The sequence below is a fragment of the Bufo bufo genome, chromosome 6 (genome assembly GCF_905171765.1).
Source record: "Bufo bufo chromosome 6, aBufBuf1.1, whole genome shotgun sequence".
Classification (NCBI taxonomy): domain Eukaryota; kingdom Metazoa; phylum Chordata; class Amphibia; order Anura; family Bufonidae; genus Bufo; species Bufo bufo.
In genome coordinates, this window is record NC_053394.1 from 433,253,190 (window position 1) to 433,277,044 (window position 23,855).

General features: G+C 45.7%; 1 protein-coding gene across 1 annotated transcript in view; it reads right to left on the reverse strand.

Annotated features, from left to right (window-relative positions):
* The window catches only part of GSG1L2 (GSG1 like 2), a 52,622-nt gene extending 35,503 nt beyond the window's left edge, over nt 1-17,119 (reverse strand). Inside the window, exon 1 of the mRNA XM_040435842.1 lies at nt 16,812-17,119. Coding sequence (XP_040291776.1) covers nt 16,812-17,106 — 295 coding nt within the window. The 5' untranslated portion in view covers nt 17,107-17,119. The remainder of the gene's footprint in view (nt 1-16,811) is intronic.
* Between the last annotated feature and the right edge of the window lie 6,736 nt (nt 17,120-23,855).

The following is a 23,855-nucleotide window of genomic DNA, read 5'->3' on the forward strand; positions in this document are numbered from 1 at the left end:
CCGTACGAGATCTGGAAGCAGCAGCAAGAAAGATGCAAAAAGTGTGGATGAAACCAAAGAAGGTAAAGCAGGAAGGTTACCAGGTGCAGCCACTGGAGAAAACCTGGGAGCCGGTCTCCAACCTGGGGATTGTGCACCCACCGCAGTGACCGCAACAAGTCCAAAGCCACAAGTGTCTTCACCAGCAGTGCAGAGACCTGGGCTGGACTCAAGCGGAGCCACTACACCTGTGAGTCCACAGCCTGCAATACCCAGCAATGGACAGTCTGTTGGAGGGGGAGAGCGCGCACCTGAGCTGAGCCTCGCTGACAAAATCCCAGCACTGGTGCAGAGAATGGAGACTCTGAGAAGAGAGAAACTGCAGCTTCAGAAGCAGATAGACTGCATGTACAAGCTGAAGGCAGCAAACCCTGACCACCAGGAGCTGCACGACCGCAAGCTGAGCTCCCTGGCCATACAGCTCGCTGACACCGTAAGGGAGATGGACTCTGTCCTGGAACAACTAGGACCAGTTGGAGAGACTTATAAGAACCAGCAGCGCTTTGTATCAGATTTTTTCCAAGATGGCGCCCGGCAGTCCCATGGAAAACTGTTACTGCAGCCAGCAAGTTTTTCCTTTAAAGAAGGAAGTCTGTACAAAGGGGAAGCAAGCTTCCAGCAGCAGCAAGCACCTGAAGCAGTTCCTAGCATGGCACTACAAGTCCCAGCATCCACTACTCTGCAGGAGGAATGTGGCCTGTTACCTGAAGGTAACCCTGTAATAGCAGTGCAGTCACCACAAGAGTCTGGGGGCAGCACTGAGCACATGGACTGTGGACTCCTAACAGAAGGTAACAGTGCAGCAGCACATGAAACTGCTATTACTGAACCAGGTCCTCAGGACTGTGCTGTGCAGGGCGGTACTGCTGAGGACATCCATGTACAGGACAGTACTGCTGAGCATATTCAGGTGTCTGAGGATACTGCTAAGAACATTCAAGTGTCTGATGATGTTGATGATACTGTGTGTGATAATACGCTATGTGATACTGCTCTGTCAGGGGAGGGTGCACCACAGTCTGTTTGGGATCTGGGATCCTCTGGGGAATCAGGCCAGTCTGTGGATCCCTCTGTTAATGTTGGTGACACTGATGGTGTGGAGGGGTCAGTACAATCTAATGTACAGGAGTTTCCCCCGTTAGTTACACAGACAGCACCAGAACCCCCTAGTACAGGAGGCCAGCAGCCTACACAAGGCTCACAAGGACAGCAAAATAGTGGACCTGGTCACACCTCCTCTGGGAATGCCTGGAGCCGTGGCTCACCATCATTTAGGTCAAACACCAGTTATACCGGCCAGGCTTTTAAGAGGAGGAACGTGGTCAGGTTCAAGCATAGAGGTTCCAAGGAAGAGCTGCCCGATAGGAGGTATGTCATCAGAGAGCTGCTATGTAAGCAAATGGGCTTCCAGCCATCCAACATCCTGGCTGTCATAAACCTCCCGGACAGGCAGGGTTTTGACATCAGCTTTAAGCTTATGTCTGATCTCGATCTCTTCTGGGCTAGCTTCACCAGGTTCAGGGAAGAAGAAGGCTGGAATAAGTTCAGTTTTATCCCCATCTCTAAGCCAGATACTGTTAACGTCACCATCATCTTCTGGAATGAGTCGGTTCCCCACCAGGACATTGTAGTTTGGCTGAGGAGACATTGTGACCTTATGTCCGAACTCACTAAAACCAGAGATGAAGACGGTATCTGGACTGGGGGGTGGAAGGTCTTGGTGAAGCTCCATCAGCACCACAATATAACCCAACATCTGCCCAATTCTTTCTTCATTGGCAGGGAGAAGGGTGTGTGCTTCTACGCGGGTCAGCCTAGAAAGTGCTTTAAGTGTGGGAAGACCGGTCACTTAGCGAGTGCGTGCACCATGGTGAAGTGCAACCTGTGCGGTGAGATTGGTCATGTCAGTGCCAACTGCCAGGTCATTAGGTGTAATTTGTGTGGTACGATTGGTCATTCCCACAGGGACTGTCCCATCGCCTGGCACAACATAAGCAAGGACTTTCCTGATGATGACTTACCGGAAGGGATAGATGACCTAGAGGAGGACACGTTGTTATCGGGGTCAGTACCAACAGGGCCAGAGCCTCAACAGGACTTACCAGACAGTGATCCAGTACAAACCCAACCCCAGTCGGATATCTTTGAGGGGAACATGGAGGTGGTCACACAGGCTGTAGACACAGAGGCTGTCTCTTCTTCTGCTCCAGTGTTCACCACTGGGGAGAATAAGCAGCCTAAAAGAAAGAAAAAAGATAAGTCCAGCCGTAAGCCTGAGGGTGAGTGGACCACTGTCCGAAAGCCAAGTAAGGTGAAAGTGGACAGTAGACCAGATGGGACAGTGACCGCCAATAGATTCAGTGTCTTGTCGGAGTCAGACGCAGAGGCAGAAATGGAAAGTGAGTTAAAACGTATGATGGCCGAGTATGATGAGGACCCAAGTGATGATCCTCCTTCTAAAAAGAGACCTTTTCAAGTTGAGGAACAGTATGATTCAGACATGGAAACTGGTGGGGGTCAGCGGGAGTGCTCAGACTCTGATATATGATGATGGGGTCCATCTCTCTGTTTCTTCCACTTTGTTTTATTTTAATGCCTGATTTTTATATTAAAGTCATTTCCAGCAACGTAAATAGCATGAAAGTGAGGAGAACAAGGCATGCTGTGTATGAACATCTGAAGTATCTGGATGCCGATGTCTTCTTCTTGCAGGAGTCCCATCTAAATACTTTGGGTCTAGTACGGGAGGCAGAGAGAGAATGGCAGTCTGGTCCTTCCTTCTGGTCGCTGGCTGTGGAACCATATGCTGGGGTCTCCATACTGTTTAACACCAGGGATGTGACCATACATAGATTAACGGAGGTTTCCATGGGAAGGTGTCTGGTCCTGGAGGTCACAATCCGAGGTAGAAGGCTCCGATTCATCAATATCTATGGTCCACAGACAGTGACTGAGAGGACTGACCTTTTTAATGAGGTAAAGCCATACCTGTTCACATCTTTTCCTGTGGTCATGGCGGGGGACTTTAATGCTGTTATGATGCCCAGTGACATACCTACTGACAGGCCGCTTACTAGAGATTCTAAGGTCCTGAACAGGATGATTCTTCAGGCTGGTCTGTCCGATGTGTTTGCATGTGGTGGTAGAAAGCCAAAGTTCACTTATTCTTGTGCTGGCAGAAGTAGTCGGATAGACTTAGCTCTGGTGAGTCCTTCTGAAAACATCAGTGAGAGGAGAGAGAAAGTTGTCCCTTATTCTGACCACCTAGCTTTGTACTTCTGTTTGGGAGCCACCAAGCGCCCTGATCTCGGGAGAGGGTCATGGAAACTCAACTCCAGCCTCTTGGATGATCCTTACATCCAGAGTTGCATCCACTCCCTTCTTGAAGATCAGCTAGAGAGAATGGATTTTTACGAAAACGTGGCTGACTGGTGGGAGGACGTCAAGGATGAGATCAGATCCCTCTTAAAGAGACTGTCTTTAAAAAAAGGGAAGAGTAAATATAGCCAGTATCTCAAGCTGCGGAAAGAATTGGAGTCACTGTATTCGGCAGATGGGGGGGACCAACGAAGGATAAACCGACTGAAATCTGAGATGAGGCAGTATCAGTACAACAGGTACACCTCCCTGGTTCTTGAACGGGATTATGGGACCTTAGGGTCTCCTGATCCCTTTGAGAACTGCCGGGAGCGTGTGGCTAATAAATCTGTTGCAGGTCTCACTGATTCCCAGGGTGTTTTGCAGGAATCTCGGGAGGGTATCCTGGGGGTGGTGAGATCCTACTATGCTGACTTATTTCAGAAGAAGGTTTTGGATAAAGAAAAGATGGCTCAATTCTTGGAGGCAACTCCAGGCCCTGATACTAAAAATTTGGACTTTTCTCCTTTAACAGCAGAATTAACGGTGGAGGAGGTTAAAGAGGCCATTGATCAGTTACATCTGAAGAAGGCACCAGGTCCAGATGGTATTACCGCAGAATTTTATAAGAAGTTCAGAGACCACTTAGCTCCAATCCTCGTGGACGTGTTCAAAAATTGTCTAGAAAGTCACCTGATGCCTCCGTCCATGAGGGTGTCCTCCTTAATTCTGCTGTCTAAAGGGAAAGAGCCTAGTGATATCAAGAACTGGAGGCCGATTGCCCTCTTGAATGTCGACAGGAAGATTCTGGCGAAAATTTTGTTCTCTAGGTTAGTTTGTTTGTCCCAGGCACTGTTGTCAGGCTGTCAGTTCGGCACAGTAAAAGGGCGGAACATCTCTGGAGCAGTCATCTCGATAAGGGAGATGTTTGAGAGATGTAAAGCCCTGAGGTGTGGGAGATATGTTGTAGGTCTGGACCAGGCTAAAGCTTTTGACAGAGTAGACCATGAGTATCTATGGGCCACTTTGTCAAAGTACGGTATTTCGGGACAATTTATCGATTGGCTGAAGACTTTGTACAGAGAGGCAGAGAGCTTTCCTCTGATCAATGGTTGGCAGGGGGGCACGTTCAGGGTTGAGGCAGGGGTGAGACAGGGTTGCCCGCTGAGTCCACTGCTGTATGTGTTTGCCTTAGACCCGTTCCTGAGGTCACTGCAGGAGTGTGATTTTCAGGGGGTGCCGGTCCCCCACTGCCTGCCCCTGAGTGTTGTCGCCTACGCGGATGATGTTACTGTGGTGATATCTGAGCCTCATGAGGTGAAGATGTTGTCTGCAGCCATCAGAAGCTACTCGGAGGCCTCAGGGTCTCTGGTCAACCTTGAGAAGAGTCAAGCTTTCTGGACACTAAGTTCTGATCCAGACTTTGATCTGCCACAATTTACGAAAGCCTCCATCTATATTAAGATCTTAGGGGTTAAATTTGAGAGGGACGATAATGCCAGGATAAACTGGGAAGATAAATTGGAAGCCGGAAATGCAAAGGTTCAGCGATGGAAGAACTGGAGGCTGACCTATAGAGAAAGGGTCAAAATGTTAAAGACTTACAGTCATGTGAAAAAATTAGGACACCCTTTGAAAGCATGTGGTTTTTTGTAACATTTTTAATAAATGGTTATTTCATCTCCGTTTCAACAATACAGAGAGATTAAAGTAATCCAACTAAACAAAGAAAACTGAAGAAAAGTCTTTTCAAGATCTTCTGTAAATGTCATTCTACAAAAATGCCTATTCTAACTGAGGAAAAAGATAGGACTCCCTCACATGTATTCCCTCTTAAATTGGCTCAGATCTCACACAGGTATATCACACCAGGTGCACATAATTAGTAGATCGTTACTCTGCATGTTGAATGAGGCTTGCCCTATTTAAACCTCAGACATTTAGTTTGGTGTGCTCCTGACTGTTGAAGTGAGAGTGAGCACCATGGTGAGAGCAAAAGAGCTGTCAGAGGACTTCAGAAAAAAGATTGTAGCAGCCTATGAGTCTGGGAAGGGATTTAAAAAGATCTCAAAAGATTTTGAAATCAGCCATTCCACTGTCCGGAAGATAGTCTACAAGTGGAGGGCTTTCAAAACAACTGCCAACATGCCCAGGACTGGTCGCCCCAGCAAGTTCACCCCAAGAGCAGACCGCAAGATGCTAAAAGAGGTATCCAAAAACCCTAAAGTGTCATCTCGAGAACTACAGCAGGCTCTGGCTACTGTTGATGTAGAAGTACATGCCTCTACAATCAGAAAGAGACTGTACAAGTTTAACTTGCATGGGAGGTGTGCAAGGAGGAAACCTTTGCTTTCCAAGAGAAACATCGAGGCCAGACTGACATTTGCCAGCGATAAAGTTGACAAAGACCAGGACTTCTGGAATAATGTTCTTTGGACAGATGAGTCCAAAATTGAATTATTTGGACACAACAGCAGAGGACATGTTTGGCGTAAACCAAACACAGCATTCCAAGAAAAGAACCTCATACCAACTGTGAAGCATGGAGGTGGAAGTGTCATGGTTTGGGGCTGCTTTGCTGCAGCAGGACCTGGTCAGCTCACCATCATAGAATCCACGATGAATTCTACTGTGTATCAGAAGGTGCTTGAAGAACATGTGAGACCATCAGTTAGAAAATTAAAGCTGAAGCGGAACTGGACCATGCAACATGACAATGACCCAAAACATACTAGTAAATCAACCAAAGATTGGCTGAAAAAGAAGAAATGGAGAGTCCTGGAATGGCCAAGTCAAAGTCCAGATTTGAATCCCATTGAGATGCTGTGGGGTGACTTGAAAAGGGCTGTACGTGCAAGAAACCCCTCAAACATCTCACAGCTGAAAAAGTTCTGCATTGAGGAGTGGGGTAAAATTTCCTCAGACCGATGTCGAAGACTGGTAGATGGCTACAAGAACCGTCTCACTGCAGTTATTTCAGCCAAAGGAGGTAACACTCGCTATTAGGGGCAAGGGTGTCCTATCTTTTTCCTCAGTTAGAATAGGCATTTTTGTAGAATGACATTTACAGAAGATCTTGAAAAGACTTTTCTTCAGTTTTCTTTGTTTAGTCGGATTACTTTAATCTCTCTGTATTGTTGAAACGGAGATGAAATAACCATTTATTAAAAATGTTACAAAAAACCACATGCTTTCAAAGGGTGTCCTAATTTTTTCACAAGACTGTATCTGGTCCCTGTCTTCTTATATATATCTATCATTTTTCCTTTGCCAGAATCTTTCTCGGCTAGGCTCTTTAGCCTGTTCTTCCAGCTTCTTTGGGGGAACAGGTTGAACCTAATAAAGAGGGGTATAACATACCTGCAGAGGAGAGAGGGTGGGCTGGATATGATAAATCCAAGGGTGTTCTTTGACTCCATGTTTCTAAAAGTCAATTTTGGTGGCCTGGACTCGGAGAACAGCTCCCTGTGGGTGAATAGTGTCAGGGATTGGATATTGCCTTTTGCAGAATCTTGGGTGCGAGGCGACAGTCTCAAGAGGAGGAGAAGGACGAGTGACTACCTCCCCCAGTACCTGGACTATGCCCTGAAGTGTGTCAGGAAGTGGAGGCTAGAGAAGTCTTTCATCATGAGTAAGACCAGGAAAGAACTATACAATAAGATATGTAGGGACTTCTTTTGTTCTCCCCTTGCTCTGAGGGATTGTCCGACCACCACACGGCAGGAAAGTCTGAGGTTCCTCAATGGGAAGAGACTTCCTGCTAAACTGTATGACATTGCCTGGTTGTCACTACATGGGAGGCTCTTTGTCAGAGGTAATTTGAAGTACCTATCTCAGTCAGATAGGAAGTGTCCTCTGGGATGTCCACAAGAAGAGACCATGGAACATTTCATAATGGAGTGCTCGGGAGGAAGGAAAATATGGACAGAAGTCTCTGGCAATTTAAGAATCCCAAGGTTGCAGTCCCTAAAGTATCCTGAGATTATCTATGGTATTCCATCTACTAATGGTAACATCGACAAGGGTACGCTATATATAATAATATCCACCATTAGGTATTACCACTGGCATGCAAGAACTCGAGTGTCCCTACACAGTGAGGCCTTCCAACACACAACAACAGTCAGCCAAATACTGTCTGAACTCAGGTGGATCAGGTCATTGGAGATAAGTAAGAACCAGAACAACAAAATATTGTGGAGAAATGTACATCTGGATTAGAAATGGTTCTCTTATTGTTCGGTTGTACTATAGGATGTTTTTTAAGTTAAAAATGTTTTTGTGTTTTCTATAGTGGAGTAATCATTTACGAAAACTGAATGTAATTTATGTTTTTGAACTGAAGTGAAACTTTGTTCATGTAACTGTATTTGTCTTGTTTTTTACAATAAAAATTGCCTCCTATGTACAAGAATATAACTACTATAATACTGCCTCCTATGTACAAGAATATAACTACTATAATACTGCTCCTATGTACAAGAATATAACTACTATAATACTGCTCCTATGTACGAGAATATAACTACTATAATACTGCCTCCTATGTACAAGAATATAACTACTATAATACTGCCTCCTATGTACAAGAATATAACTACTATAATACTGCTCCTATGTACAAGAATATAACTACTATAATACTGCTCCTATGTACAAGAATATAACTACTATAATACTGCCTCCTATGTAAAAGAATATAACTACTATAATACTGCTCCTATGTACAAGAATATAACTACTATAATACTGCCTCCTATGTACAAGAATATAACTACTATAATACTGCTCCTATGTACAAGAATATAACTACTATAATACTGCTCCTATGTACGAGAATATAACTACTATAATACTGCCTCCTATGTACAAGAATATAACTACTATAATACTGCTCCTATGTACAAGAATGTAACTACTATAATACTGCTCTTATGTACAAGAATATAACTACTATAATACTGCCTCCTATGTACAAGAATATAACTACTATAATACTGCTCCTATGTACGAGAATATAACTACTATAATACTGCCTCCTATGTACAAGAATATAACTACTATAATACTGCCTCCTATGTACAAGAATATAACTACTATAATACTGCTCCTATGTACAAGAATATAACTACTATAATACTGGTCCTATGTACAAGAATATAACTACTATAATACTGCTCCTATGTACAAGAATATAACTACTATAATACTGCTCCTATGTACAAGAATATAACTACTATAATACTGCTCCTATGTACAAGAATATAACTACTATAATACTGCCTCCTATGTACAAGAATATAACTACTATAATACTGCCTCCTATGTACAAGAATATAACTACTATAATACTGCTCCTATGTACAAGAATATAACTACTATAATACTGCCTCCTATGTACAAGAATATAACTACTATAATACTGCCTCCTATGTACAAGAATATAACTACTATAATACTGCTCCTATGTACAAGAATATTACTACTATAATACTGCCTCCTATGTACAAGAATATTACTACTATAATACTGCCTCCTATGTACAAGAATATAACTACTATAATACTGCCTCCTATGTACAAGAATATAACTACTATAATACTGCCTCCTATGTACAAGAATATAACTACTATAATACTGCTCCTATGTACAAGAATATTACTACTATAATACTGCCTCCTATGTACAAGAATATAACTACTATAATACTGCTCCTATGTACAAGAATATAACTACTATAATACTGCTCCTGTGTACAAGAATATAACTACTATAATACTGCCTCCTATGTACAAGAATATAACTACTATAATACTGCTCCTATGTACAAGAATATAACTACTATAATACTGCCTCCTATGTACAAGAATATAACTACTATAATACTGCTCCTATGTACAAGAATATAACTGCTATAATACTGCCTCCTATGTACAAGAATATAACTGCTATAATACTGCTCCTATGTACAAGAATATAACTACTATAATACTGCTCCTATGTACAAGAATATAACTACTATAATACTGCTCCTATGTACAAGAATATAACTACTATAATACTGCTCCTGTGTACAAGAATATAACTACTATAATACTGCCTCCTATGTACAAGAATATAACTACTATAATACTGCTCCTATGTACAAGAATATAACTACTATAATACTGCCTCCTATGTACAAGAATATAACTACTATAATACTGCCTCCTATGTACAAGAATATAACTACTATAATACTGCTCCTATGTACAAGAATATTACTACTATAATACTGCCTCCTATGTACAAGAATATAACTACTATAATACTGCTCCTATGTACAAGAATATAACTACTATAATACTGCTCCTATGTACAAGAATATAACTACTATAATACTGCCTCCTATGTACAAGAATATAACTACTATAATACTGCCTCCTATGTACAAGAATATAACTACTATAATACTGCTCCTATGTACAAGAATATAACTACTATAATACTGCTCCTATGTACAAGAATATAACTACTATAATACTGCTCCTATGTATAAGAATATAACTACTATAATACTGCTCCTATGTACAAGAATATAACTACTATAATACTGCCTCCTATGTACAAGAATATAACTACTATAATACTGCTCCTATGTACAAGAATATAACTACTATAATACTGCTCCTATGTACAAGAATATAACTACTATAATACTGCTCCTATGTACAATAATATAACTACTATAATACTGCCTCCTATGTACAAGAATATAACTACTATAATACTGCTCCTATGTACAAGAATATAACTACTATAATACTGCTCCTATGTACAAGAATATAACTACTATAATACTGCTCCTATGTACAAGAATATAACTACTATAATACTGCTCCTATGTACAATAATATAACTACTATAATACTGCTCCTATGTACAAGAATATAACTACTATAATACTGCTCCTATGTACAAGAATATAACTACTATAATACTGCTCCTATGTACAAGAATATAACTACTATAATACTGCTCCTATATACAAGAATATAACTACTATAATACTGCCTCCTATGTACAAGAATATAACTACTATAATACTGCTCCTATGTACAAGAATATAACTATTATAATACTGCTCCTATGTACAAGAATATAACTACTATAATACTGCTCCTATGTACAAGAATATAACTACTATAATACTACCTCCTATGTACAAGAATATAACTACTATAATACTGCCTCCTATGTACAAGAATATAACTACTATAATACTGCTCCTATGTACAAGAATATAACTACTATAATACTACCTCCTATGTACAAGAATATAACTACTATAATACTGCCTCCTATGTACAAGAATATAACTACTATAATACTGCTCCTATGTACAAGAATATAACTACTATAATACTGCCTCCTATGTACAAGAATATAACTACTATAATACTGCCTCCTATATACAAGGATATAACTACTATAATGCTGCTCGGTGATGTGTCGTTACATTGTGTTTTCTATCACTGTATTGCAGTTACATTCTCAGTCAGTGCTGTAGAGGTCGTTATTCTCTCTCCTAAAGGTGAATCTTAACTCCTTAAGGACCCATGACGTACATGTACGTCATCTCTGGCAGTGACTTAAGGACCAGAGAAGTACATGTACGTCATGGTTATCGGGCGGTTGCAGGAGCTGCGCCCACCCGATCAGCGGCAGGGGTCCGGCAGTCACTGATAGCCGGACCCCTGCTTCATGCACCAGCACTGCACAGCTGTGCGATGACCATACAGGGAGTAAGAAGCCATTGGGTCCCCGTGCTGCTGGGGGAGAGCCTGTGAGATCCAGCCCCCTGTATTGTAATGCATTGTAAAGGGGATCAGACCCCCAAAAGTTGAAGTCCCAAAGTGGGACAAAAAATAAAGGGAAAAAACTTTTTTGTAAAAAAAATAGGGAAAAAAAAGAAAAGTAGACATATTAGGTATCAAAGCATCCATATCGACCGGCTCTATAAACATATCACATGACTTAACCCCTCAGGTGTACACCGTCAAAAAAATTAAATAAAAACTGTGCTAAATAAACCATTTTTTGGTCACCGTACATCACTAAAAGTGCAACACCAAGCGATCAAAAAGGCGAATACCCCCCAAAATAGTACCAATCTAACAGTCACCTCATCCCGCAAAAAATGAGCCCCCACCTTAGGCTCCTTTCACACTGGCGTTTCTGGGTCCGCCTGTGAGATCCGTTTCAAGGCTCTCACAAGATGCCCCAAAACAGATCAGTTCAGCCCCAATGCATTCTGAATGGGTAAGGATCCGCTCAGAATGCATCAGTTTGGCTGCGTTTGGTCTCCGTTGCGTTTTTTAGGCGGCCACTAAAACGCAGCTTGCAGTGTCAGACACTAAAACATAGTTTTTTTTGTTTCAAAAATGCTGTTATTGTGTAAAACTTAAGTAAAGAACATTTTTAAAGAAAGTATACTTATTAGGTATTGCCACGACCGTAACAACCTGCTCTATAAAAATACCACATGACCTAACCCCTCAGGTGACCACCGTTAAAAAGATAAAATAAAAATGGTGACAAAAAAGCCATTTTTTTGTCACCTTACATCACATCAGTGTAATAGCAAGAGATCAAAAAGTTATAGGTACCCCAAAATAGTGCCAATTAAACTGTCATCTCATCCTGCAAAAATCATACCCTACCTAAGATAATCGCCCAAAAAAATAACAAAGAAAAAAACTATGGCTCTCAGACTATGGAGACACTAAAACATTATTTTTTATTGTGTAAAACTTACAGTAGACATATTAGGTATCGCCATGTCCGTAATAACCTGCTCTATAAAAATAAAATAATAATAATAATAAAATAAAAACGGTGTCAAAAAAGCCATTTTTTGTCACCTTACTTCACAAAAAGTGTAATAGCAAGTGATCAAAAAGTCATATGCACCCTATAATAGTACCAAACAAATCATCATCTCATCCCGAAAAAAACGAGCCCCTACACAAGACAGTCGCCCAAAAAAGAAATTAAACTACGGCTTTCAGAATGTGGAGACACTAAAAAAAAATCATTTTTTTTCAAAAATGCTTTGTTATGTAAAACTGAACAAAAAAGTAGTCATATTAGGTATCGCCGCGTCCGTAACAACCTGCTCTATAAAAATATCACATGACCTAACCCCTCAGGGGAACATTGTAAATAACAAAAAATAAAAACGGTGCCAAAACCTTGCCTCACAAAAAGTGTAATATAGAGCAACCAAAACTCATATGTACCCTAAAATAGTACCAACAAAACTGCCACCTTATCCCGTAGTTTCCAAAATGGGGCCACTTTTTTGGAGTTTCTACTCTAGGGGTGCATCAGGGGGGCTTCAAATGGGAGATGGTGTCAAAAAAAAACCAGTTCAGCAAAACCTGCCTTCCAAAAACCGTATGGTGTTCCTTTCCTTCTGCGCCCTGCCGTGTGCCCGTACAGCTGTTTACGACCACATATGGGGTGTTTCTGTAAACTACAGAATCAGGGCCATAAATATTGAGTTTTGTTTGGCTGTTAACCCTTGATTTGTTAGTGGCAAAGAATTTATTAAAATGAAAAATCTGCCAAAAAAGTGAAATTCAGAAATTTCATCTCCATCTTCCATAAATTTTTGTGGAACACCTAAAGGGTTAACAAAGTTTGGGTTTAGTTTCTAAAAGGGGGTCATTTTTGGGTGGTTTCTATTATGTAAGCCTCACAAAGTGACTTCAGACCTGTACTGGTCCTTAAAAAGTGCGTTTTGTGAAAATTTTCTTAAAAAGGCCCCTTTCACACGGGCGAGAATTCCGCGCGGATGCAATGAGTGAGGTGAACGCATTGCACCCGCACTGAATCCGGACCCATTCATTTCTATGGGGCTGTGTACATGAGCGGTGATTTTCACGCATTACTTGTGCATTGCGTGAAAATCGCAGCATGCTCTACATTGAGTGTTTTTCACGCAACGCAGGCCCCATAGAAGTGAATAGAGCTGCGTGAAAATCGCAAGCATCCGCAAGCAAGTGCGGATGCGGTGTGATTTTCACGCATGGTTGCTAGGTGACGATCGGGATGGAGACCCGATCTCTATTCTTTTCCCTTATAACATGGTTATAAGGGAAAAATAATAGCATTCTGAATACAGAATGCTAAGTAAATTAGGGATGGAGGGGTTAAAAACACAAACAAATTTAACTCCCCTCATCCACTTGGTCGCGTAGCGGATCTCCTCTTCTTTCTACTTTCTTCAGGACCTGGCTAAAGGACCTTTGATGACGTCACTGTGCTCATCACATGGTCCATCACATGATCTTTTACCATGGTGATGGACCATGTGATGAGCACAGTGACGTCATCAAAGGTCCTTTAGCCAGGTCCTGAAGAAAGTAGAAAGAAGAGGAGATCCGCTACGCGACCAAGTGGATGAGGGGAGTTAAATTTGTTTGTGTTTTTAACCCCTCCATCCCTAATTTACTATGCAGTCTGTATTCAGAATGCTATTATTTTACCTTATAACCATGTTATAAGGTAAAATAATACAATCTACACAACACCGAACCCAAACCTGAACTTCTGTGAAGAAGTCCGGGTTCGGGTCTGGGTACCAAACATGCAGATTGTAAAGTAGTAACTATTTTTTTTAGGTGTAACTATGTATTAAAATAGAAGTAGAGAAATTGAAATTTGCAAATTTTTCCTAATTTCTGGTACATTTTGTATTTATTTATTTTTATAAATAAAAATAAATGTTTTTGACTCAATTCTACCAGTGTCATGAAGTACAATATGTGATGAGAAAACAATCTCAGAATGGCCCGGATAAGTCACCACATAAAGTGACACATGACAGATTTGCTAAAAATGGCCGGGTCCTTAAGGTGAAAAATGGCAGGGTCCTGAAGGTGTTAAGCACAATCCGCTTTATGTAATAATTATAGAGGGGGACATGAAGCATTATAACACTGTACACAATATGGCGGTGCTCTGTCGGTGTACTCTAGTCACATCCAGAGCTGCATCCCGACCTCCCTCCTGCAGCGTTGGGTCTGTACATAGAATATTTTGCACAAGACGTACCTGCCTCAGCTGTGTCACATGCTCTGCTCCAGTCACACCCAGAGCTGCGTTTAATTTTGCTGGCCTGTCTTGTAGGCGGAGTTTAGTGAAAGCCCATCGTGTCCACCAGGATGACCAGAGATGGATCTCACCTGTTGGTCACCTAAGCTGCCATTTTTTAGTGACCCCCCCCCCCCAGCCGCCAATGCCGCAGGGCCTCCTGGTGGTGAATCAGCATTGTGTCAAAGTTACACATCAAGAGCACTGTTAGCTCGGCGTGTGCCTCATGGGTAGGCGACAACTACCAATGGCGGCTAATTGCGACATCCACAGGGGTTGTCACTCACCCTACGCATTTACTTTAAGGATATAACCCCTTCCTTCCTAGCTCCCCCTCTCTTGCTCGTCTCCTGCTTTGGCTGAGTGTCAGCCTAAACTGTAGTTCTTGCATTATATTCAGGAAGTTGGACTATCATACGATGCTGCACCTGCAGTTAGGATCTCGGGTGGGTCGCCGGTCGGCCTCCCCGTGGCTTCCGTCATTTAAAGTGACCAGCGCACTGGTCTATTATAAGTCCTGGTCCCCAGAAGCGGGGTACATAATGTACTGTCCCTTTAAATCCCAGCTCTCATCCATCAGGGTCTATTCCTTATCAATAATGCCTCTCAATCATTTCTAAAGCCACAGAACCCATCCCTCAGAGCAGCCCTGGTATTAACCCCTTCATGTCCCAGTGGAATAAGCACTTGTAACCCCCACAAGCCCATACATGGACACATATGTAGCAGTGCTGAGTGTGCGATATGTAAAAGAACTGAATTTAGCAGATACTGCGGATCTGATTTTTTTTCAGGCACATTTGTTACAGGAAGGGCAGTTGAGTTTGCTATATATAAAGTAAAGCTGTGTTTGTCTGGTGCATCAGAGCTATGTTTGTCAGATGTAGCAGAGCTTATGACATGTTTTACTTGTGGTATTGTGAGACATCATAGCTGAATTTGTAATAGACTGCAGAAGCAGCAGGGCTTACTGTGTCACATGTAGCAGAGCTGAGTGTATCAGACGCACAAGAGTTGAATATGTCTTATGTTGTAAGGCTGAGTGTATGAGATGCAGCAGGGCTGAGTGCATGTCCAATGTCCTAGTGAAGTAGCAGTGATGAATATGTCTGATGCAAAAGAGCTCTACCTAGAAGATGCAGCAGAGCTAAGTATGTGTCCCGTCAGATAAGGCAGAGCTGAGGGTAACAGGTTTAGTATAGTAAAGCCCCGTCAGTCACACGCAGCAGAGCCCCGTCAGTCACACACAGCAGAGCCAAGTGTAACAGATGCAGCAGAGCTAAGTATGTGTCCCGTCAGATGAAGCAGAACTGAGGGTAACAGATTTAGTATAGTAGAGCCCTGTCAGTCACACGAGTGTAACAGACGCAGCAGAGCCGAGTGTAACAGACGCAGCAGAGCCGAGTGTAACAGACGCAGCAGAGCCGAGTGTAACAGACGCAGCAGAGCCGAGTGTAACAGACGCAGCAGAGCCGAGTGTAACAGACGCAGCAGAGCCGAGTGTAACAGACGCAGCAGTGCCGAGTGTAACAGACGCAGCAGAGCCGAGTGTGACACATGCAGCAGAGCCGTGTGTGTCACAGACGCAGCAGAGCCGAGTGTAACAGATGCAGCAGAGCCGAGTGTAGCAGATGCAGCAGAGCCGAGTGTGACAGATGCAGCAGAGCCGAGTGTGTAACAGATGCAGCAGAGCCGAGTGTAACAGATGCAGCAGAGCCGAGTGTCACAGATGCAGCAGAGCCGTGTGTGACACATGCAGCAGAGCCGAGTGTAGCAGATGCAGCAGAGCCGAGTGTAGCCGATGCAGCAGAGCCGAGTGTGACAGACGCAGCAGAGCCGAGTGTGACACATGCAGCAGAGCCGAGTGTAGCAGATGCAGCAGAGCCGAGTGTGACAGACGCAGCAGAGCCGAGTGTGACAGACGCAGCAGAGCCGAGTGTGACAGACGCAGCAGAGCCGAGTGTAGCAGATGCAGCAGAGCCGAGTGTAACAGACGCAGCAGAGCCGAGTGTAGCAGACGCAGCAGAGCCGAGTGTAGCAGATGCAGCAGAGCCGAGTGTAGCAGATGCAGCAGAGCCGAGTGTAGCCGATGCAGCAGAGCCGAGTGTAGCAGATGCAGCAGAGCCGAGTGTAGCCGATGCAGCAGAGCCGAGTGTAGCCGATGCAGCAGAGCCGAGTGTGACAGACGCAGCAGAGCCGAGTGTAGCAGATGCAGCAGAGCCGAGTGTAGCAGATGCAGCAGAGCCGAGTGTGACAGACGCAGCAGAGCCACTCACCGTCCCCGCTGACGGTCTCCTCGCAGGACACCCAGATGCCGGCATGGAAGCGCCGCTCCAGGAACTTGTCTTCGCCGGTCTCCCAGGAGTAGTGCACGGCGGCGCTGCCGTTGGAGTCGGAGCCGTTGCCGCGGATGCAGAGCCCCGCCTTCTCCCGGGCGGCCCCGGTGCAGAAGGGTTTGGGCACCTTGCGGACGCCCTGGCACCAGTAGCTGCTGCAGAAGGCGGTGACGGAGAAGAGCAGGGACAGGGAGCTGAGGGTGAGGGCGATGCCGGCTCTCCGCCGCCGCTCCATCCCCAGCACTGCGCCTGCCAGAGGGGGGAGAGGAGCTACTGCTGCCTGCTGGGCCCGCCCCCCGGTGACGGGTGCGCCCCTCCCAGTGTGCGACCACCGACCTGCTGACTGCCACTGGAGACCACCGACCACACACTGGACCTGCTGACTGCCACTACAGACCACCGACCACACACTGGACCTGCTGACTGCCACTGGAGACCACCGACCACACACTGGACCTGCTGACTGCTACTGGAGACCACCGACCACACACTGGACCTGCTGACTGCCACTGGAGACCACCGACCACACACTGGACTTGCTGACTGCCACTACAGACCACCGACCACACACTGGACCTGCTGACTGCCACTACAGACCACCGACCACACACCGGACCTGCTGACTGCTACTGGAGACCACTGACCACACACTGGACCTGCTGACTGCCACTACAGACCACCGACCACACACTGGACCTGCTGACTGCCACTACTGACCACCGACCACACACTGGACCTGCTAACTGCCACTACTGACCACCGACCACACACTGGACCTGCTGACTGCCACTACTGACCACCGACCACACACTGGACCTGCTGACTGCCACTACTGACCACCGACCACACACTGGACCTGCTGACTGCCACTACTGACCACCGACCACACACTGGACCTGCTGACTGCCACTACAGACCACCGACCACACACTGGACCTGCTGACTGCCACTACTGACCACCGACCACACACTGGACCTGCTAACTGCCACTACTGACCACCGACCACACACTGGACCTGCTGACTGCCACTACAGACCACCGACCACACACTGGACCTGCTGACTGCTACTGGAGACCACTGACCACACACTGGACCTGCTGACTGCCACTACAGACCACGACCACACACTGGACCTGCTGACTGCCACTACTGACCACCGACCACACACTGGACCTGCTAACTGCCACTACTGACCACCGACCACACACTGGACCTGCTGACTGCCACTACAGACCACCGACCACACACTGGACCTGCTGACTGCCACTACTGACCACCGACCACACACTGGACCTGCTGACTGCCACTACTGACCACCGACCACACACTGGACCTGCTGACTGCCACTACTGACCACCGACCACACACTGGACCTGCTGACTGCCACTACAGACCACCGACCACACACTGGACCTGCTGACTGCCACTACTGACCACCGACCACACACTGGACCTGCTAACTGCCACTACTGACCACCGACCACACACTAGACCTGCTGACTGCCACTACAGACCACCGACCACACACTGGACCTGCTGACTGCCACTACTGACCACCGACCACACACTGGACCTGCTGACTGCCACTACTGACCACCGACCACACACTGGACCTGCTGACTGCCACTACTGACCACCGACCACACACTGGACCTGCTGACTGCCACTGGAGACCACCGACCACACACTGGACCTGCTGACTGCCACTACAGACCACCGACCACACACTGGACCCGCTGACTGCTACTGGAGACCACTGACCACACACTGGACCTGCTGACTGCCACTACAGACCACCGACCACACACTGGACCTGCTGACTGCCACTACTGACTACCGACCACACACTGGACCTGCTGACTGCCACTACTGACCACCGACCACACACTGGACATGCTGACTGCCACTACAGACCACCGACCACACACTGGACCTGCTGACTGCCACTACTGACCACCGACCACACACTGGACCTGCTGACTGCCACTACTGACCACCGACCACACACTGGACCTGCTGACTGTCACTACTGACCACCGACCACACACTGGACCTGCTGACTGCCACTACAGACCACCGACCACACACTGGACCTGCTGACTGCCACTACAGACCACCGACCACACACTGGACCTGCTGACTGCCACTACTGACCACCGACCACACACTGGACCTGCTGACTGCCACTACTGACCACCAACCACACACTGGACCTGCTGACTGCCACTACAGACCACCGACCACACACCGGACCTGCTGACTGCCACTACAGACCACCGACCACACACCGGACCTGCTGACTGCCACTACAGACCACTGACCACACACTGGACCTGCTGACTGCCACTACAGACCACCGACCACACACCGGACCTGCTGACTGCCACTACAGACCACCGACCACACACCGGACCTGCTGACTGTCACTACAGACCACCGACCACACACACTGGACCTGCTGACTGCCACTACTGACCACCGACCACACACTGGACCTGCTGACTGCCACTACTGACCACCAACCACACACTGGACCTGCTGACTGCCACTACAGACCACCGACCACACACTGGACTTGCTGACTGCCACTACTGTCCACCGACCACACACTGGACTTGCTGACTGCCACTACAGACCACCGACCACACACTGGACCTGCTGACTGCCACTACAGACCACCGACCACACACCGGACCTGCTGACTGCCACTACAGACCACCGACCACACACCGGACCTGCTGACTGCCACCACAGACCACCGACCACACACCGGACCTGCTGACTGCCACTACAGACCACTGACCACACACTGGACCTGCTGACTGCCACTACAGACCACCGACCACACACCGGACCTGCTGACTGCCACTACAGACCACCGACCACACACCGGACCTGCTGACTGCCACTACAGACCACCGACCACACACACTGGACCTGCTGACTGCCACTACAGACCACCGACCACACACTGGACCTGCTGACTGCCACTACAGACCACCGACCACACACTGGACCTGCTGACTGCCACTACAGACCACCGACCACACACCGGACCTGCTGACTGCCACTACAGACCACCGACCACACACCGGACCTGCTGACTGCCACTACAGACCACCGACCACACACCGGACCTGCTGACTGCCACTACAGACCACCGACCACACACGGGACCTGCTGACTGCCACTACAGACCTCCGACCACACACTGGACCTACTGACTACCACTACAGACCACCGACCACACACGGGACCTGCTGACTGCCACTACAGACCTCCGACCACACACTGGACCTGCTGACTGCCACTACAGACCACCGACCACACACTGGACCTGCTGACTGCCACTACAGACCACCGACCACACACTGGACCTGCTGACTGCCACTACAGACCACCGACCACACACTGGACCTGCTGACTGCCACTACAGACCACCGACCACACACCGGACCTGCTGACTGCCACTACAGACCACCGACCACACACCGGAACTGCTGACTGCCACTACAGACCACCGACCACACACCGGACCTGCTGACTGCCACTACAGACCACCGACCACACACGGGACCTGCTGACTGCCACTACAGACCTCCGACCACACACTGGACCTACTGACTACCACTACAGACCACCGACCACACACGGGACCTGCTGACTGCCACTACAGACCTCCGACCACACACTGGACCTGCTGACTGCCACTACAGACCACCGACCACACACTGGACCTGCTGACTGCCACTACAGACCACCGACCACACACTGGACCTGCTGACTGCCACTACAGACCACCGACCACACACTGGACCTGCTGACTGCCACTACAGACCACCGACCACACACCGGACCTGCTGACTGCCACTACAGACCACCGACCACACACTGGACCTGCTGACTACGACCGGAGACCACCGACCACACACTGGACCTGCTGACTGCCACTACAGACCACCGACCACACACTGGACCTGCTGACTGCCACTGGAGACCACCGACCACACACCGTACCTGCTGGCTGCTACCGGAGACCACCGACTGCACACCTGACCTCCTGACGGCTACTGGAGACCACCGACCGCACACCGCACCTGCTGACTGCCACTGGAGACCACCGACCACACACCGCACCTGCTGACTGCCACTGGAGACAACCGACTGCACACCTGACCTGCTGACTGCCACTGGAGACCACCGACCGCACACCTGACCTGCTGACTGCCACTGGAGACCGCCGACCACACACTGCACCTGCTGACTGCCACTGGAGACCACTGACTGCACAGCGAGCCCTTCTTACAGGATGATTGTTGCTCCAAGAGTCTTCCTCCTTCCATCCGGCTCAGGGACAGTTATCACCCAGCTTTCCCAGGTGCCAGATCTTCTGTAGTCAGACTGTCCTCCTCCTAGGAAGATTTGTCAGGAGTCCAGGAAAACTGAGTGACAACCAATATCTATCTATCTATCTATCTATCTATCTATTATCTATCTATCTATCTATCTATTATCTATCTATCATCTATCTATTATCTATCTATCTATCTATCTATCTATTATCTATCTATCATCTATCTATTATCTATCTATCTATTATCTATCTATTATCTATTATCTATCTATCTATTATCTATTATCTATCACCTATCTATTATCTATCTATCTATTATCTATCTATCTATCTATTATCTATCCATCTATCTATCTATCTATCTATCTATCTATCTCCTATCTATCTATTATCTATCTATTATCTATCCATCTATCTATCTTCTATCTTCTATCCACAGTACAGACCAAAAGTTTGGACACACCTTCTCATTCAAAGAGTTTTCTTTATTTTCATGACTATGAAGGCATCAAAACTATCTATTATCTATCTATCTATCTATTTATTATCTATCTATTATCTATCTATCTATTATCTATCTATCTATCTATCTATTATCTATCTATCTATTATCTATCTATCTATCTATCTATCTATTATCTATCTATTATCTATCTATTATCTATCTATCTATCTATTATCTATCTATTATCTATCTATCTATTATCTATCTATTATCTATTATCTATCTATTATCTATCCATCTATCTATCTATCTATCTATTATCTATCTATCTAATATCTATTAACTATCTATCTATCTATCTATTATCTATCTATCTATCATCTATCTATCTATTATCTATCTATTATCTATCTATCTATTATCTATCTATTATCTATCTATCTATCTATTATCTATCTATCTATTATCTATTATCTATCTATCATCTATCTATCTATTATCTATTATCTATCTATCTATCTATCTAGAAAAAAAGAAGGAAAAAATCCAAGGCAGCACACAAGTAATCCGTGAAAAAAAAGGGTGTTTATTGACCCATGTGGACAGCAACGTTTCAGCTCTCTCAATGGAGCCTTTGTCAAGCCATAGTGGTCAGTGCAACATCAGGTGCTTATAAAGCATACAAATTTACAACAATCTCATTACATGATTATACATCAATTATATAAAAACCTGTAAAATATTCCAGTGAGCATGACATCGTAAAGTGACATTGTGCACAGTGCATTCAAAACACTGTATTATGTATAGAACAGTGTCATAAATAATATTTGAAAAACAACCACCTACATAATTGTGATACATACATATCATAAGGCAATCATCAGTGCCAGGTGTCCCTAGTTGTGTTCATGACTAAACAGTAAAGATCTATAACATATTTACTTCTGGATGTCCCATGTGCAGCGGAAGGTCGCAGGACCCGTTCGGCGTCCGGAACTCGGCACTGCGCATGCGCGAGATGAGCTTCCTCCCGCGAGATGTTCTGGGTGTGCGGAGATCGGCGGCCCACATCCAAGATGGCCACAGAGCAACACAGGCGAACTGGGCATGCTCATTCCCCACACTGGGCGGGTAGTCAAGCGGCATACATAGCGATCATGTGAGGAGTCACATGATATCATCACTGGGCAACGGACCTGTCAAACTTAGTTTAAAGAGCTACAGCCACGTAGCATAGGGGGGTACAGCGGACCAATCCAAATCTGTGGCACACACCACTTCTCCATGTTGCCGTCTCGTCCCCAAACGTTATACACACTCAGGTCCATCTGCCCTCTCCATTCACACTTCAGCTCTCCAAGTATGCGGCCTCCATATGAGTTGCAATCAGAGGCAGCAAAATAAGGGGGGTCTAGTGAACACAGGTGTACCCATCAGTTAACACCTTGTCACAGCATCCCCAATAGGAGAACCAAGCTGATGCAGTCACACAATACATAAGTTCACCATCCCAACCGTACGTGTAAAATGGAAATTCGCTGCCTCAGAGCGCCTGCATCACCAAGCACCACCCACAGATGCGGGTCCCCGACGTCCGCCACTCCACAACCCAGCGATCAAAAAGCTCGTGTAGATGTTGAAACGCCGTTCCAGTCCTGCCGTCCTCCAGTGCCCAAACATGCCATCCATTGTAAAATAAAGTGTCACTTTAATCTACAAAGAAGTGATGAATATAAAAAATATAGTGATGAATATAAAAAATATAAAAACAATATTAGTTATTAGCTTAAACTATAGCAATTGCACTTGTATATGACCTTACACAAGAGAGACGAGGTCAAATTACCCAGAACCCCACAGAAAAGACAAAACATGGGGTACTACATATCACTCGGACAACCCACATCAACAAACATACATGTGGGGAAACAGACATACAACATAACCAGAGACATCAAACCACCCTAAAATCAACGTTGAGCCCTGCTGGTTTAAGAGTCTTCAACTCGTAAATCCAGTAGAGCTCCCTTCTTTTCAGACGTGTCGTCCTATCCCCACCCCGTCTGGGTAAGGGCACTTGTTCTAGAATCCTAAATTTTAAATCCCGTTCTTGATGGCCTACATCTGTAAAATGCTTGGGAACAGGTAAGTCCAGCCTCTTCTTCCTTATGGTATATCTA